The 17500-nt window shown below is 36.4% G+C and overlaps 2 protein-coding genes and 1 long non-coding RNA gene across 4 annotated transcripts in view; 1 reads left to right on the top strand and 2 right to left on the bottom strand.

The window, feature by feature from the left end:
- The window catches only part of LOC138014989 (uncharacterized), a 13258-nt gene extending 443 nt beyond the window's left edge, over window positions 1–12815 (bottom strand). The window contains exons 1-3 of the long non-coding RNA XR_011125457.1: window positions 12347–12815; window positions 1723–1854; window positions 1–416 (exon numbers count right to left, since the gene is read on the bottom strand). The exon at window positions 1–416 is cut by the window's left edge and continues 443 nt beyond it. This is a non-coding gene — a long non-coding RNA (uncharacterized lncRNA). The remainder of the gene's footprint in view (window positions 417–1722; window positions 1855–12346) is intronic.
- Window positions 2979–15076, top strand: LOC138014987 (ELMO domain-containing protein 2-like). Of its 2 annotated transcripts, none has more exons than XM_068861880.1 (10): window positions 2979–3116; window positions 4357–4522; window positions 7808–7836; window positions 7958–8055; window positions 8755–8884; window positions 11098–11206; window positions 11828–11852; window positions 12011–12079; window positions 12826–12959; window positions 13231–15076. In XM_068861880.1, exons 2-10 carry the CDS (start codon window positions 4378–4380, stop codon window positions 13437–13439), a joined length of 948 nt encoding a protein of 315 aa, XP_068717981.1. In that variant the 5' UTR covers window positions 2979–3116; window positions 4357–4377; the 3' UTR covers window positions 13440–15076. The 2 variants fall into 2 exon arrangements, with proteins under 2 accessions (XP_068717981.1, XP_068717980.1); XM_068861879.1 differs by lacking the exon at window positions 2979–3116 and adding an exon at window positions 3504–3669.
- A 643-nt stretch (window positions 15077–15719) lies between these two features.
- On the bottom strand, window positions 15720–16675 carry LOC138014988 (transmembrane protein 187-like). The gene has a single exon (XM_068861881.1). The coding sequence runs from the start codon at window positions 16646–16648 to the stop codon at window positions 15869–15871; it is 780 nt and encodes a 259-aa protein (XP_068717982.1). The 5' UTR covers window positions 16649–16675; the 3' UTR covers window positions 15720–15868.
- Window positions 16676–17500: the final 825 nt, after the last annotated feature.

Here is a 17500-nt window from a genome sequence, read left to right as displayed (position 1 = left end):
ATCAATAGTCTATCTCGTGATTTACATGTTAACAAGCATAAAAACACTAGACCTAGACCTCAGATGAGTCCGTTCTTCTCGCCAGTGTTGGTTGGTCGTACGATCGTACCGAGGTGTTCAAGTGAAAACTGAGTTCTTGAGAGAACAGTCAATCAGGAAACCAGTTCTAATTTATGTAATTATTAAACATTTAAGGTCGTCTCTTTTACGACTGATAGAATACAGTGTATGTGCATTTAAAAAAAAAATTAAGTGTTTTATTCATACGAAAACGGACAGTTTCCAGAAGAAAGCCCCGGTACTTCCCATTGAGTAATTTCCTTCTCTTGTACTGCTGAGGGAATGTGATCATAACGTTGCAACTCCTTATCATCCAATTTCCACCCTATTACCTGCCAAGTGGTAGCTTACAGAAGCTAAAAACAAAGAAAATTTCAAACTGTTAGCTCTAAAAGTGGTCGCGGTCGCCTGTAACGAGAGGTGGTCGCTTACAAGAGGTTCCAAATATAGTAATTTTGTTTGGAAACTTTAGTTATTTTGGTAAAGTGGTCGGCGAGGAGAGATGGTCGCAACCGGAGGTTCGGCTGTATTGATTAATAATACATTTCTTTCGCTTTCCCATCATGAATATTCTTAATGAGTTTTAGAACAAGCATCACTGAATATCACTTATACTAGTGTACCCAATATGTAAAAAAAGTGCCGCCCAGGTGTCAGTTAAAACAACTTTATTGAAAATCGTGTATGTAACCAGAACATAAGCAATTACAATTGGCAAGGGAAACTACAGTGTCGGAGTTGAATAAAGCACACAAGTTTTTTTTTGGTATACTTGAATTGTTTCAGAATGAAAAATGAATTGTTTCAATTGTGAATAACACGAGTAGCTGACAGTACAAAATATCAACTCAACAGTAGTAGCAATGATATTCTTGTTACTGCTTTTTGCTTGGTTTGAATAAAATAATATATTAATTTATACATCACTGAACGTTAAATTTTGAGGTTAATATTGTGTTGATGAACAGCAACCACTTACAACAGGAAAATTTGACAAAGTTCGTTAATCATTATTCCAGTCGTTTAATTAATTTGGACAATATATTTTTTTTCCAAAAGTTAAAAAAGAAAATATAACAACAACAACAATTTGTGGATAATGGAAAAGAGTTTTCACTCTGACGAAGGGCTAACGCTCGAAACGTCAGCTTTTAATTAGGATCCCTGTGCGGTGGTCAATTTATATTATCAACTCCGTTTGATCTCGACAATATTGTTTTTTCTATTGTATATCAGTGATGATTCTGCTTCGAGGAGAAATTTGTCGATTTCTTCGTCAGTGAGTTGTGCAAAGACTTTAGGGTTTCCATTTCTGTTGAACTGATATAATGCATGAAGTTTGTCATCAAAAATAAGCAATGAAATCGGTTCTTAACTACAACAACAACAATAATTTCTCGATTACAAAGTTTGTTGATCATTATTCCAGTTGTTTATAAAATTAATTAATTTGGACAATATTTTTTTCGAGAAGTTAAGAAAAAATATGGCAGCAACAACAACAACAACAACAATAACAATTTGTGAATGATAGAACGTTGTGTTGTTTTTGTTTGATCTATTGATATTGGAGATAAGAATTTGAAGAACATCAAACGGCTTCATGACAATAACATAAAAGAGAAATTCATCGCAAGACAAAAAAAACGCAGTTTCACTAACCCGTGTTGTCATTACGTAGCCGTATGGGCGTGCAAGGCATTTCGGTAGGAAATCCAGATGCATTGTGGTTAGGATGTACAGATTGGTAAAGACTTGTTTCCATATCTCAAAGTGCCCTTGGACTTGAGGTGCCTGGGAATGAAATTAAATCACTGGAATCGGTCAGTGTTGAAAAAGCTCAAACCCTTTAAGAAATGCTAACACTTAAGCCTAAATATCGTTTTAGGCCTAAGGTTAGCATTTCTAAGGGCTTTGGGCTTTTTCAGCACTGACCGATTCCAGTGATTTAGGCACCTCACGTCCAAGGGCACTTTGAGGTATGGAAACAAGTCTATTATAGGGCGTTTTCCATTTACAAAAAATTTCCGGAAATTTCGGTGGAAATTTCAATTTCCATCAGGTGAAAAACGTGTTCCATTTAACTCAGGTCCGTTCGCCGCCCAGTGATTGCGATTTTACGCGCCAAAATTTAAAAATGTGGCCGTGAATAGCCTGGAAGTGGTAAGACCTTTCAAAAGTTGTAAATGGAACACACATTTCCATCGGAAAGTTTCCAACGGGGAAAACAGGACTACCTTTTCAGAAGTTCCGTTTATTCCGGAAATTTTCCAGTGGAACGAACCAAAAACGTGTGTTCCATTTACATCCCAACCGAATTTCCGGAATTTCTTGGTAAATGGAAAACGCCCTATGTCTGCTGCCATGCTCGCTCGATCCAGGCTCGCTAGCGCGGCAGCAAATATACATTTCTGCAGGTGGGATGGTTCATTTCGGAGACTGCATTCCATAAACTGCTCCGATCGAGACGTTCCTTTCGTAGTTTCGTAATCTCACCATTGAAAGAAATGTATATTTGAAATGCGGGTTGTAGACGAAAGATAGAAGTGATCTTCGCACTTATCTGCACAATTTAAATTTTAATTTTAAGAATGGAATGTTAAGGTGACAAAATCGAACGCTTGAGCTGTTAAGATATTTTGGCGAGGCCGAATCACAATTAAATTTTGTGCAGTCTTTTCAGGTATTATGGTATTCGGGTATTACCTTGTTTTTAATCCTTAGTACGCATTTGATACCCTAGTTCCAATTTTATACCGTAGTCAGTATTTTAAACCCAGTCTGTAGTCCGTATGCTTAAGTACGTGACTTATACCAGTCCGTGGTCCGCAGTCCGTAGTCCGTACTACTGTCCAATCTCGTCTATCCTCCTATCACACGACAGTTTGTGTATCATGTTATGTAAGTCTACACGAGTCGTCGCACACAGCAACAGTTAGTTCTTCATATAATCACAAGCTGATTATGGAAGAACTGGAAAAGATCAGTGGGGAAATTCAAAGGCGTTTGTGCAAACCGCGTTGAGTAATCAGGAAACGATTTACGTCAGAGAGAGAGTAAGTTTTGCTTCATTCTTTTAAAAATAGTTCCTACTAATCTGTTTACCAAACGCTCCAGACCAAGCCTTTTCCTGTCTCAGACACCCTGGTCCTACAACACAGGAATGACAGGTGACAAATTTTGGCTTAAAGCATTTCTGAACGGTTCGTTTCGCGTTTACTGAAGGCTATTAGTATTACCAAATTTCTTTTATGCATTAACGTTGGCCATCTGTTGTCCGTCATGAGTTGCATAAGTTATTAAGACTTACCTACACTGAAATTTACCCGCCTCTCATCCGTAGGCATTCGACCGTGGTTTTCCGATAAACAGTTGTCTAATATCCCTGATTTTGTTTCGGGACGAGCCATGAATAATTTTGAATGTCACACCCATCCAAACCAATTTATGAGTGGGCCTTTTCATAAAGTCACTTTTGGTTCACAGAATTATTGCAGGATTCATTCAGTCACACTTGAGTAAATCCGTTCTTTATCCTACGATCTTCCTGCTGGGACAGTTTTCTTCATTTTATACGTAATTTTGCTGGTTCTCAAGGTTTCAGTAATGGTAATGCAAAGACAGATGTTATTATTTTTTTCACCTACGTTTTATAAAATGTTACATAGGAGCTGTTTCAGTAAGATACAAGATTTACAAGGTTACGTTTTATGTTGAGCGAGGCGGTGATCATAATATTGTTGTAACGTTAAAAGTTGGTCAATTAGAATACTATATCGTATATAGATTCTCTAAAATACATTCTATAATTAAGTTTGAATCTAACAGTAGTATATGTACAAGGAACAACAAAATTTACACAATTGTTTGGATCTGTTGTGGTAATTGATGTTAGATGGAAATTAAAATATAAGGGTCCTACATTGTCTTACAGTTTACATGTAGATGGTGGTGATTTTTAGTTGACATCTACAATTGAAGGATCTTAATAGCTCACTTTAAAATGTATCCATTGATGTCTTGAGATATTTTGATCGGTGATTTAGTGTCTAATCAAAATTAATATTAATGGAGTATAATTAACTCCTAACAACATCTTCTGTTGAGCTTGGAAGACACAAAATTTTAATGTGACTTTGTAAACAGATTAATTGGGTACACTTTGCTGTTTTCCTTATCATGGAGGGTACAATGTATAATATTGTTGTCTGTTTATGTTTTGGGTAAAAATGATTTCAGGTAAAAAAAATAACCTTAACTTGTAATGGTGAATATTTCTTACACTATGTTTAACAGAACAAAGGAAGTGAAGAAATAATGGCAGAATTTTGGGAGTATCTTTCTTTTTTCTTTTGGTATCGGCGACTGGTCAAGCTTCTGCTTCATTTATCAACTGGTCAGTGTGAGCTACAGAGAATCTGCTACAAGAGAAAGTGCGGAGCACCAAGGACTGCTCAAGTTGGTAAGCTTGCAGGGCTGTTGTTCCTTTTTGCAGAGAAGCTGTTTAATCCATTTAATCTTTTCTTCTCAAAAGCCGCGGCTACACGAGCAATTTTTTGCTCGCGCTGGTGATGGGATTTTTTCAAACTTTGTCACGTTGCCAGGGCGAGCTGAAAATCACACGTGTAGCCACCCTTGAACTGGCGACACAAGAAAAAAGTCGCCAGAGTTGAAACTTTTGCAACAAAATTGCAGAGATAGTTGCCACTGTAGCCACCCTGCATCTTTTTGCCCGCGCTTGCGACACAACTAAAGAGTATTTAGCCAATGAAATTAAAGTAGAAATGTCGTTTTATAGTGCCCAGGTCTCTTGAAGTATGCGATTCGCGCGGCCTTCAATTTGTCGCCAAAATTTGTCACAAGTGTAGCCACCCTGGCACGCAGGCAACACGACAAAATCTGAAAAAATCGCATTACCGGCACAAGACAAAAATCGCTCGTGTAGCCGCGGCTTAAGAGTGACACTTGTAAGCAGATTTTACTCTGTCAACAATGTCATTCAAGACGATTGTACGCATCAATGGGGGTTGCTTCAGGGGTGAAAGGGGCTAATGATTCTTCTCAATTCTCATGTTATTCCTAGTCATTCATAAAAGAAGTGATTGAAGTAGGTGCCTGCAATTTACAAGGGTAATAACATGATTTTGAGTGGAGTTTGGAATAAATAAGCATGAGTAAATTATTTTTCAAAGACAAACAAAATTGGCGAGTGCAATTGGTAGTCTTTTGAAAATTTTTTTCAAGTGCTTATATATTCCAAATTGTACGAGAAAAATCGTGTGATTACTTATTTAAAAATATACATGAAAAAATTTGAGATAGTAAGCAAAAGCAACGCACGCGTATCATGCAATCATGCAGAAATTTGATTGGCTACCTCTGACTTGGTTTGCTCATTGACCAATCAGAAGGCTTGGTTTATTACTTCTTTTTGTACTGAATTACCAATTTTCTGCACTATCAAGTGAAGCTATGATCCTTGCAGTTATGGAAGCAATTTTAGCAATGTATAGAGGAGCCTGAAAAATTCAAGATGTCAAGTTCAATAATTATTGTTTAGAGCGTCGCACCAGCATCATAACGTCATGGCTTCAAACCCCGTTGAAGTCCTGAATTTTTCAGGTTTCTGTATACAATTTCTAAAATTGTGTTCATAACTGGAAGGATCATAGCTTCACTTGATTTCATGTTAATAGACATTTATGATTCATTTCACATATCATTTCATTCATTTCTGCATCATGCATATGTTACCTCAAAACTGCATAATTTTATCTTAGCCAATCAGAATGGAGTAATTTTTTCATGATTGTATATTAATTATTAGCACCTTAATAATACTATGTGAATGTCAAAATAATAATTAATGTTAATATGTGGTCCTAAATTAGTGTACAACTTGTGGCATGCTAAAAGTTAGTTGACAGTGTGTTTAATATAGAGATTGACATTGGTTGATGCCTTTAAAGTCCTTGGAAATTGTATCTGGTACTAAGAAGCCCTCAAAATTTGTTTACAGCCCCTAACCAAGATTGCCTAGTGTCAAAGTGACAATAGACTGAAAAGAAGTACAGTATTGAAAGTGACAAAATATATGAATGAAACGTTGGTCTTAATTTACATTGTACAAAGTTCAAAAGAAATCACCAGAGCTTTTCCTTTAATCCTTTCCCTCTTAAGAGTGACACAATACAAATGTTATTCTAATTCCAGTTCATTTATAATCATGTCATTGTTAGCCGACTGACAAGGATAAAAATAATATTACTGTTTTTGAATTATCTGCTCCAGAGAAGGTTGTGAAGTCCTGAATTTTTCAGGCTTCTCTACCCAATTGTGAAAATTGCGTCCATAACTGTGAAGATCATAGCATAGCCTGCTTTGGAAATCCCATAATACTCTTTGTTTGTCCCCCCAAATTTTGAATGAGCATTGTTTTTGTTTTCTCTTGGGACCATTTTAAGTCCCAAGGCAAACTGAAAACAATGCTTATGCAAAATTTGGGGGGACAGACAAAGATTATTATGGTATTTTCCCAAGTGGCCTATAACTTAATTTCATATCTACAGTTCAGATACAGTATCATTTCGTTTTCTGATTTTATTGAAATGTGCCATAATAATTTTATTATTATGACCGATATTATTAGTAAATTTTATCTTGCTTAATCACTCACTGAAAAACTAATTGATGGAGGGGACATACCTGTCCGGTAGTTTTTGACTGATAACGGTAACCCATTCACTCTTCATGCGACCTAGGATGCCCCCAGTTGACGAGTCAAATCGTCTGGCGTTAGGCACAGTAAATCTGCCGAGTCTCACTCCCAGAAGTCAATGGGTTAAAGAGCTACTATGAGCAAAAAGCAATTCTACTTTTTCTTTGTATTTCAAAACTATGTTAACTGAACACCAAGTGACCGAAGTTTTAGCCTTCATTTAAAAGACACCTGTTTATTTTGAGAGGAATTTTTCTAATTAATGATCCGCCATTACTTTCTTCAAAATCTTGAGAGAGCTGGATCGAGGATAAGATGACGTCAAAAACTCGCTAGTTTAAAAATGCAATGCGTGTGCAGGTGCCTAAATCAATATGCAGCATGGGAGTTTCGAGTTTTCAGACTTTTAAGCAATTTTAAGCTAGTGAGTCTTTGACGTCATCTTATCCTTAATCCAACCCTCTGAGGTCCAATCAGTCAGTCGTGAACGCGAATAATGTCAGACCATGAAACCCAAAACTTGTACTTAAAGCAAACGGCCTTTGGATAAACTTCGAAGCTCAAAAAATTGCCAGTCAGGTGTCAAGCAAACACGCTTTCAAAATCTGAAGGAAAAAGGAAAGTGAATTTTATGATCACAGTTACTGTAGCACTTTAACCCTTTTACTCCCAAGAGTGCCACTTATAGATTTTACTCTGTCTAACGCCAGACGATTTTACTCATCAATGGGGAACCTCACGGGGTAGAAAGAGTTAAAGTGAAAATTTTGAGGTTCTTCAAATTTTTTAAAATAATTATAATAGTTTTACCATTGTTATCATTATCAGGGGTTTCAATAAAATTTAAGTTTGAAAGAATCTTCCTTTACCCGCATTTAACCTGAGTAAAGTCCGGTTCAGGCCGGTTTGGGTCTCAAAGGGTTGATTATTTCAGTTTGCTGGGAACAAGTAGCCAACAAATTGTCTCAGTGTTGGTACTTATTCAAACCATGAAATAATTTGTTATGTCTGTATAATTCTTTTCTTCAGAAAAATCATTGAGGCAGTCCAGAAAAAAGGTTAGACAAGTATTGTAAATACAGCTTTTTCCTTTGAAAGGGAAGGATATCTTAAGTTTTTGGTTTCGTGTAAAATTGGTTTTAAACAAAGAACTTAACTTGTGAAATGTGGTTTTAACAGGAACTTAGAGAGCTTGTGGATAGAGCTGGTGTTAATATTCAAGATGCAGTTGCATTAATAATCACCTTGAAGAACATAAACAGAGCGCAAGAAACTGGGTAAGAAGAATAACTTGCATTAAGAACTTGTCATAGTCAAGAAATACATGTATAGAAAAAAATGAAGAAAACACAATATAATTTGTGTTACTACACTTTCACAAATAATAAATTCTTTATCTAACTTGCTAAGACTTAGTATTAATCAATTAAAATGATCCTGCAAGGCAATACTACATACATTAAGTAAACAAGAACATATAGTGCTATTTTATAGTGAACATATGGTGCTTTAAAAGTGATAAGAAGCAAGGTTGGTGTAAAGGCCAGGTTCTTATGGGAAACAAAGGACCACACAGGACAAGTCAACTTACAGTAATTCACTTCTCTTCCTTGGTCAACCATCCTCTAATCATGCAATAAATCACATTTGAATTTATTGGGCTAAGTATACTGTTCCCAGCATTGGTTCAGTGGTATGAGACCAATAATAATAATCAGGCGTGGCACAATTCGTGTTAATTTAATGCTTGTATAAGTTAGCTTAGTGTAATGTTAATGCATTGTATAGAATCCTAGCTTATGTCATGTTGAGCAGTGGATTGACTCATGTATCCTTGATAAACTGTTTCACATTGAAGTCTTGTTGTAGTGAAGTCAGAATGCTTAGTCTTTGAAACATCTTCCAAACATGTTACATGTACATTGTTTTTTTCCAAAATTGCAAACATGAATTTTTAATCTGCCCTTTCATTTCAGGTTTGCTGATTCCATGGTTATTTGCCTGAAGCAGATATGTGGTTATTCAGACCTCTGCTGTGAAGTAGAGAAACTGAGAGAAGAGTCATATTCATCAAATGATCCTTCTCATGAGGAAAGACTCATGCAAGTATGGGTTTTAATAACCACATTGCTCTTCTTGCTTCATGTTGTTAAGTGTCAAAGGATGTTTTTCTCTCTGGACACAAGAGACAATGGCTAGGCTACAGAGACTATTTGTTTCATAATGTGTCTCCACATTAGTAGGGTTAACCCTAACCCTAACCCAAACTAGAAGGTTTTAAGGTTAATAAAAATTTCTACTACTCTAAGTTACTACTAATTAATACAATGCATTATTGATTTATTAATATTATAATTGATTTTTAATGGCATTTTGTTGTGTAATCAAATACCCAGAAAGAGGCTAACCAAAAGTCCGATTAGATAGGCTTTGTTCTTGGTTTTGCTATGACTTATTCACTGGGTAGTGATTTGTCCGGTGGATAAGTGCTATCCATCGTTTGAACAGCTGGGGTCTGGTGCATAGAATGTTGAGTACTGCTGACCAGTTTGGCTGGTCAACCCATTCCTGGATTTTTTGAAACTAAATTACAAAAGCTGAAAACAGTCTTAGACTAATATTGGATATCATCAAAAAAGCAAGTCTTAATTTCTGTAAATTTTGGCTGTGTTAAGGTTAGGTGGCAGGTACAAAACACAGGTCACTCACAGGTTGCAGGTCCAGGTCACAGGTCATTGTTTTACCAATACAGAAAGGATCCTAAACATCCATGAAAGCTAACCTTAGGCTTAATTAGGCCTAAACAAACGTTTTGAGGCCCAAAGTTAGCATTTGTGAACGGTTAGGGTAGTTTCTGTATTGGTAAAACAATGACCTGTGTTTTGTACGTGCCCTAGGTTAAGTTATTGTCAGATTCATTTTGTCAATGAAATTTTGTTATGGTTTCCTCTTAGGCTGACTAATAACTATAATTGAATTTGACATGATTTGCGTGGCCCAGTTGGATTGTCGGTTTGTTGAACCACTATTCGCAGCCTTGATTTAATCCAAAACGAGGAAAAAACAAATAATATTAATTTATAATATTAAGCACACCAACCTGGCTTCTGTCAGTCATGCACATATGCTTTATTTGTCACACATGATTAGTGTAATCTGAAAGTACACTGTAAAAACAACTACACAAATCTTCTGTTAGGTGTGGGTTGTGAACTATGTCATTTCTTTTTAAAGCACCTCGAGTAATTTCACTTAAGGACGTTCGTGCCCATTGCTACTGCACATCCTTACAGCGCACTCAAATTCACATGCCACGTCATGCATCGAGCGCACACGCTAAGTACTAAAATGAACAATGATAGGGCAGATGGCCATTGCTATAGCTTTGCTTGGATTTAATGATCTTGGATGTTTGGTGACCCCTACTTTTCTTTTCAGGAACAGGTTTTATTTACAATTATCTCCACATTGTCCAAAAATGAACAAAAAATCTATGTGGGAAGTTAAACAAATTTCAAGATTTCTGTCCTCCGGACATGGAATCCTGCCTTCTTGCGGCTGCAAAGCACATGAAACAATGGTCTCTAAATGCGAACTTGTTCTTTAAGGGACCTCAACAGTTAACTAAATTCACTTGATGGGTCCACTTAAACAAAGTTTGGTAGAGAACATTTCACTTCAAAAATGTAATTACAATATTTTTGGGCTTACAGACACTGTGGCCTCATTCGCTAAAGAAGCCGGATTTTTTCAAATTTAGGGTGATGTTCCAGGCAAGTTCTCTCCAAAACGAAGTTGGTGACCCCCCATTTCTTTTACATTTCTGACATCACTGATTATCACTCATCATCTTTCAATGGTAAAATTAGCACAAAAAAATCAATGTAAGAAAATTTTTGTGCGAACGTCCTTAAGTGTTTAAGTTTCAATTGAAAACAGAATAGACCATTAACAGTTCTGTGCTTAGTTACCAGGTTTTTGAATAAAAGTGAGGCTGGAGTTGACCTTGCTTTGATACAAACCTCATTGCTTTTCTTATGTAAATCATGTTTTTGTAATGCTAACGAGTTCCTCTTTACATAAGAAAAGCAGTGAGGTTTGTATTAAAATAAGATAAACTCCAGGCTCGCTTTTACTCAAAGGCCTGGTAACTGAGCACATAACTATAAAATGGTCTATTTCCATGTTTATAATGATCTTGTGTATACTTCTCATATATGACTTGGCCTTATAAAATAATTACTAATAAGTGTTATTAAATCTTACATACCATTATTTTTACTGTATTTTCACTGATAACTTTATGGTCTTTTTTCAAGTTGTGGAAGTTGATGATGCCAAACACTGAATTGAAGGAGAGAATTTCCAAACAGTGGGGAGATATTGGTTTTCAAGGAACAGATCCTCAGACAGACTTCAGAGGAATGGGTAAGTTAGGCATTTAAATGCTGTAGGGGTAAGATAAACCAAGATACAAAAAAAGAGAATTTGCAGACTTAATTATTATTCAGTTCATATGCATAGAATTCATGCAAGAATAAATATTTGTGTTTCTTCCTGAGTGTTTAAATAGTTTAAATAGGAGGTTTGTGTGGGTTTAACACTGTGATCACTACCAACACGTACATGTAAGTTCTTGAAATAACTGGAGTCTACTTAGATGCTTTCTTTGAAATTCCACTGGCAAAATGCTTAGACCCTCTAGTCTTTTCAATAAAATCACAGAGCCCAACCTATAGTGTAGGATAGTCAATAACTCACACACATGCTGTTCACAAATGGAAGGCGTGAGAGTTCTCAGTGTCATGGTCCTTGTTCTATCTTTGTTTGTGTCTTGTAATAATTGGACCAGGTGCACCATGTTAGAAAACTAAAAAATTTTATGCTTAACTTGTTACTCTTTTAAAATAAACAAAGTTAAAGCTAATAATTCCTATTAAAGGTGGCAAATCCCTAGTTCTGCTAGCTGACTAATCTTGGCTGTTCATGAAGATTTCTTAGGCCATTTTATTTTGTCGGGAATTTAATATTAGGTATTTTTGTTTTCAGGTGTGCTTGCCCTTGATAACTTACAGTAAGTACAGACTGTTGCTGCTTTCAAAACTTTCCTTACAATATTGTTTTTTTTAACAAAGTTATTTTCTAAATAATTAATTTTTAGATGCAAGTTGTGAACTGATAGTGTAGTTTATTTGACCTACCCGTAATTTTTGTTTGTTTGCCTTTTTTTAGATTTTTTGCATCAAAACACACTGCAGCAGCAAGAAAAGTTTTATCCCATTCTCATCACCCTCATTTCTGGTGAGCTGGGTTGTACAGTTTTTTTACTATAATAATTGGTTATAAAAATTTAGTAAATGATTGTAAATAAATGTGAAGCACAAAAGTTCTTGCAAACAAAGCAAATAGCTACACCAAAACACATTAATTTTACCCGAGAGTACCTTTGGTGCTTTAATAACGCGGGGTACTCGTCACAAATTTTGAAAAACTGAAGAACTGGGTAACTTACTAATAAAAGAATCGAACAGAAATGTTCTGGAAAAAAATTCCTAAATTCAGGCATACCTCACAAAGTGATCCAAATGTTCCGGAATTCCAGATCAACTGAAAAATCATTTCCCATTGGTTCATTTCTCTTCTGGTGCAATTGCTGTGAACATATACTTTGGGGCACAACTTGTTGATGTTATTTTTTTTTTGAGCAACCAACTGGAAAATGCTGTTCTGTTTGCCACATGAAAATAATGATTATTACCGGTAGTTGAAGGTGAGTGCTCTTACCACTCCACCATCCCATCTCCCATGGGATTCACATGTGATTTGCATGCTGCTCACCATTGTCAAAATTCATGCAGAACTCTTGACACTATTATGTGTCTCACTCACATTCTAACTAGCTACTAGACATTAGCCACCATTTTTTCTTGTGCACCTTTCCATCTTTCTCTTAGCCATTACACGGTTGTCCAAGTCAGTATTTTTTTAGTTTTTCATTTGTCAGTGTTTGTTATTTATTTCTTTAAATGTTCTTATTTTTTTTATAGGTTTTCATATGCCATCGCAGGTATCAACATCACTGCATTAGCTTTACAGCTTCTCAACAAAGGGATTCTCAGGAACCACTTTTACAACTCTAAACAGGATAGACCTAGAGTTGCTGATTTTCATCAGGTTTATTGTGAGTATATCTTTGTTAAATTTACAAACTCTGTGAAAAGGAATTTGCAAAATTAATGCAAATTTATGGATAAAGAGTTTTGCAAAAGAAAGAACATTGCTTCCAGAAAGAAAGACTCTGAACCAACAATGGATAGTAAATTAAATGAACGTTTATTGATCACTGTTGAAGTACAATCCCTTGCAAACCAAATCAACAGATACAGCAGAAATAATATAAATAACACTTATTAAGGAGCCTCTGTTTAACTTGATTTTTTGATTTATATTAGGTTACCTGTTTTTTGAGTTCAGCAATTTTTGGATTAGTGAGGAGCCTGAAAGCATTATGGAGTTTAGTCGAGTAAGAGACAAGTTTGCAGAGAAGATGACAGAACTTCTCAGGAACACTAATGTTACTCTAGAATTGAGTTACAACTCTGTTACGTGTGATGAAGCATCTCTTTCGTCTGTTTCTACTTTAAGTGCAGAACAACTTTAGGAATTAATATTTATAATATTTATTATTTTCAGTATGAAGATAATAGCCAGGGGGGTGGGGGGGGGGGGGGGGTGGAGACTCCCATATAAAAAGGACGGGGATGCTTGTCGAAAAATTTGAAAAGAACCCCCAAGAGATACCAAGATCCTGTCTTGTGGGCGTGGCATGAAAATTTTTTCACCCCTAAGAGGTATCAAATTATGGGTTTTAATTACACAAAATTAAAAAAGTAGTCACCGGTAATTATCAAATGTCTCCTTTCATGATCTTTCGGCTCGGTACCCTAAAAGGTACTGCTAAAGCTTCCGCTGTGGACCTTTTAAGGCTGAACACCCTAAGAGGTACCAAAACCACTTTATTTCCTAAAAGGTACGACAAGCCTCCCTGTCCTTTTTATATGTGAGCCCCCCCTCCGAGATAGTAGTAACTTGATTAAATCAGTATTTAATTAATATTTTTGGACCTTTTTTGTGATGCTCTGTTAAATAATTTTCAATATATTTTTTGTAGAAAACACCCTTTATCTTATGGAAGGAGCCCTAAATGTTTGTTTTTGTATGAACCAGTAAATTATTTATCCTCCTTTTGGCTCATCACATTGTCTTTCCTCTCAAAAATAGTAGGGGACCTTCCCAAAAGTGGCCGTGAAAGAAGTTATTATTTAACAATCGTGGAATGTAAGGACATTGATTTTATGATTCACCATATTCCCCATTGATTATTACTTGCAGTAATTAGCAAAACTTCAGTCACTTGGTAGCCTGCATTTAGGCTCTACTGGGCACTGTGGAACGAGTGGCAAAGCCACGAGAAATGAGCGGGTAATTAAGCGGCAGTGGCTTCACCACTCATTCCCGGACCACCAATGTGAGCCTTTTTTAGGGTAGTCACTTGGGAATTTTAGCATCTGCAAGCTTGATATATTAAATGAAATATCTTGTTAGAATTTTTTTGCATACTGGCCAAATTTACCAAATGTTGAAGCAGTGTCCATTCCATAACTGTGGCTGTTAAAATAATATCCAAGTTTGGTGAGAATGATTGCAACCCAAGATTTTGACCAATTTACATACTTGATTAGAAAACAGTCCTAAGAAAATATGTGCGCTGATTGGTTAAAAATCGTGTTTCTATAACTCGATGGAGACAGAACTAGCATGAGCTGTTGACGTAGTGATGGCGTGAGCAAAGAGAATTTACATTTTGATAATTAGAGTTAACAAGTTGTTTTCCTTTTTCTCGTCGCGTTGTTTGGGAGAACTCGAAAAAGCTGTGAAAACACTTGCCTGTGGCTCATATTCCCACAGCATTTCTCGTTCTCCCAAACTTTCACTCGTGTTTCTATAACTCGATAGAAACACGGTACATGTTTTCTATTTCTTAAATGTTTACTTCTTACTTTTCGAGACCTATTTCTATGTAATTTGTAAGTAATTCCAGAAGCTGAGTCGCAGGTCATCTTACATGAAAGTGATTATTTGGGCTTTTCATTATTGTGCGTCATAAGTTATTGAAAATACCGGTGGTAGGCATGATGGATGCACTATGTGTGCATACTAGTACACTTTCAGACTATTTGCATTACAGTACTATTTGATGTGGTGGGTTATAAAAAGTAATAAAACTGACAAATTTTATTTGTTTTCTGCATGTTTAATCAGTTACTATTCCCACCTCAGCTTCCTCCCTAAAAAAAATTCATCCATTATAGTAGCATTGGATTGGCAATTTTTGTTTTCTCCATTTAAGATCTTTCCTCAATAATAAACACTTATTGGATGAGGTTTTTGTAATACCCGGAATAATCAAGGTTGAGGTAAGTGTTATCAGCCGAAGCTGAAGGCTGAGGCTGATAACACTAACCGAGACCTTGATTATTCCGGATATCACAAAAACCGAATCTAATAATAATTATTATTGTTATATTACCGGTATTTGTTTTGAAGAAAATAACGACAAACGCATTATCGCAGTGATCACAGTTTATTTTCAAACACATTGCTCTTGGAAATCATGCATTGTGCGTGCAACCTACATATTAGTGAATAATCTGTAGGTTGTGCTGTTTCCCAGAATTAACTGTAGGCTTTTAGCCAATGAGAAGACAGATGGTGACTACAATGTATAATAATAGTAATTGTCTTGTGGGTTATGGGATTGATTCTTATGATACGAATCAATTCCATAAACCTTTGTAAGCTCTTCAGAGTATTCAAGAAATGCAGAGGGGAGCTCGAGTTTGATTTTTGAAATGCTTAAAAAAGACTCATGCAGACTCCATTCGTGTAAAAGCCGATGTTCTTTGTTGTTAACTGCTTCATTTTGCACTTAACCTATATGCATAAATTATTAGCTTTGTTATCTTTGACTAATCAGTGTGCAAACATCTCAGTAATAACCAAAGAAATTATACAATATCCTGGGTTAAATTAGTTTTTCTCCTTAATACCTTGAGCTCCTAAATTGTTAAAGAAACTTGCAGCAAAGTGAATTTGTGTAACATCACAAACTTTGGACCAAAAATGTCCAGTGAGTGTTTGGAACAACGAGTAACGAGCCAAATAGTGATCAGAGAGTTTTAAGACAACAAATCCAGCGCAAGAGATAAGTGCAAGATAGAGGAAAACACACGACTTATGAGTTCCAAGATCGGGTTTGAATTGTGTTCGGAGAGAATATACCACACCAGTTAAGATGTGAAGCCCGAGTACGGCTTCAAAGGCAAAATCGTGAAATAAAACCGCGAAATAACTCAACACAGAAATACGCATTATAGACAGGAAACGAGGGGTTTGCCAATATCCTCGATACATGAACTCGTTCCAGCAGACGATCCAAGCAAAAAATGGCAGGGTAAACCATTGATCCAAGATCGCAAATGAGCGAGTTTGAGTAACGATTCGTCCGAATTGAACAAATCCATAAAATAGGGACATCCAAGCAAACACGTAAAAAAAGAAAGCTTCATCTTTCAATTTGTGTCTTTGCTTGTTTGCTCTTCGCAGCCAGTACAATCCAACCATGCCATAACCTAAGTTAACAACAGCATTAGCTGGCATTTTGAAAATGGTGTCAGGGTCGGCTTTCTCTGCGTAATGGTGGAAACCAAGTTCAACGTTTGCGCGTTCGAAGACCGAGAAAGTCTTTACAAAAGCAAAAGCTGATAACAGCGGAATTAGAACACAAAGAAACGCTGAAAGGAACATCATTAACAAACAGACGAAGGCAACTGCAGAATGTGCGGGATAATTCCCGCAATTAGTGGATTTCCTTCGAGAATCGGGACTCAGCCCAGATCTTCTTCGGTTTTTCTTAGAATCGAGGCAGACGTGCGGGAAATAAGCGCGGGAACCCGTCTCACTGCCGAGTGTCGAGCAAAAGAGGAATGTAAGGTTTGTCGTGATATTTTTCTGACTTCTTCTCTATTATTCGTTTAAAACGTCGTTAACTCCACTTAACTCTTACGCCGCCGAATGCTAACAAAGGCGACAGGGGTCTGCTGATTTGTCAGTGGTCAAAACTGCAAGGAGAGTGTTTTCAGAGACGTTTTTATTTCGAATGGAAATATTTTTCGTTGACTTAGACGTTCATTGACCACAAGTCGATGCTTGGAAAAGCAATTACTTGGTAAGATTACAAGTTTACATTGTTGCTTTGAAAGAAAACGAAGTAATTATCGATGTAACGCCGAGAAAATTCGATTTCATCTAAAATTCCGCTTTCTAAAATGCATGGACGTGAATCGAAGTCAGATTTGTAAAACCTCGACCGTCTAATTTCGTTGGGATCAATTGTCCTGCATTTTAAAATTAAAAAAGTTTCCGTGGCCTTACCGATTTAGTCTCAGTGTTGGAAATAGTTTTTCGATAGGAATTAATTGCATGTCCTTAGAAATGTTGTGGGGAGATTAGAGGAAATGTTCTGCGACTGCCGTGGGTTTGGATTTGGTGTTAGCGTTATCTAAAGTGCGGCGGTGTTCATTAAAACGGTCTTTTTAACGTCGTTTAGTTTCTCCTATGTATTGTAAATAGCATCTGTTACATTGAATCATGTCGATAAGG

The sequence above is a fragment of the Montipora capricornis genome, chromosome 9 (assembly GCF_036669925.1).
Source record: "Montipora capricornis isolate CH-2021 chromosome 9, ASM3666992v2, whole genome shotgun sequence".
In the NCBI taxonomy this organism is placed as follows: Eukaryota; Metazoa; Cnidaria; class Anthozoa; order Scleractinia; family Acroporidae; genus Montipora; species Montipora capricornis.
This window is presented reverse-complemented; position numbering and strand designations above follow the sequence as displayed.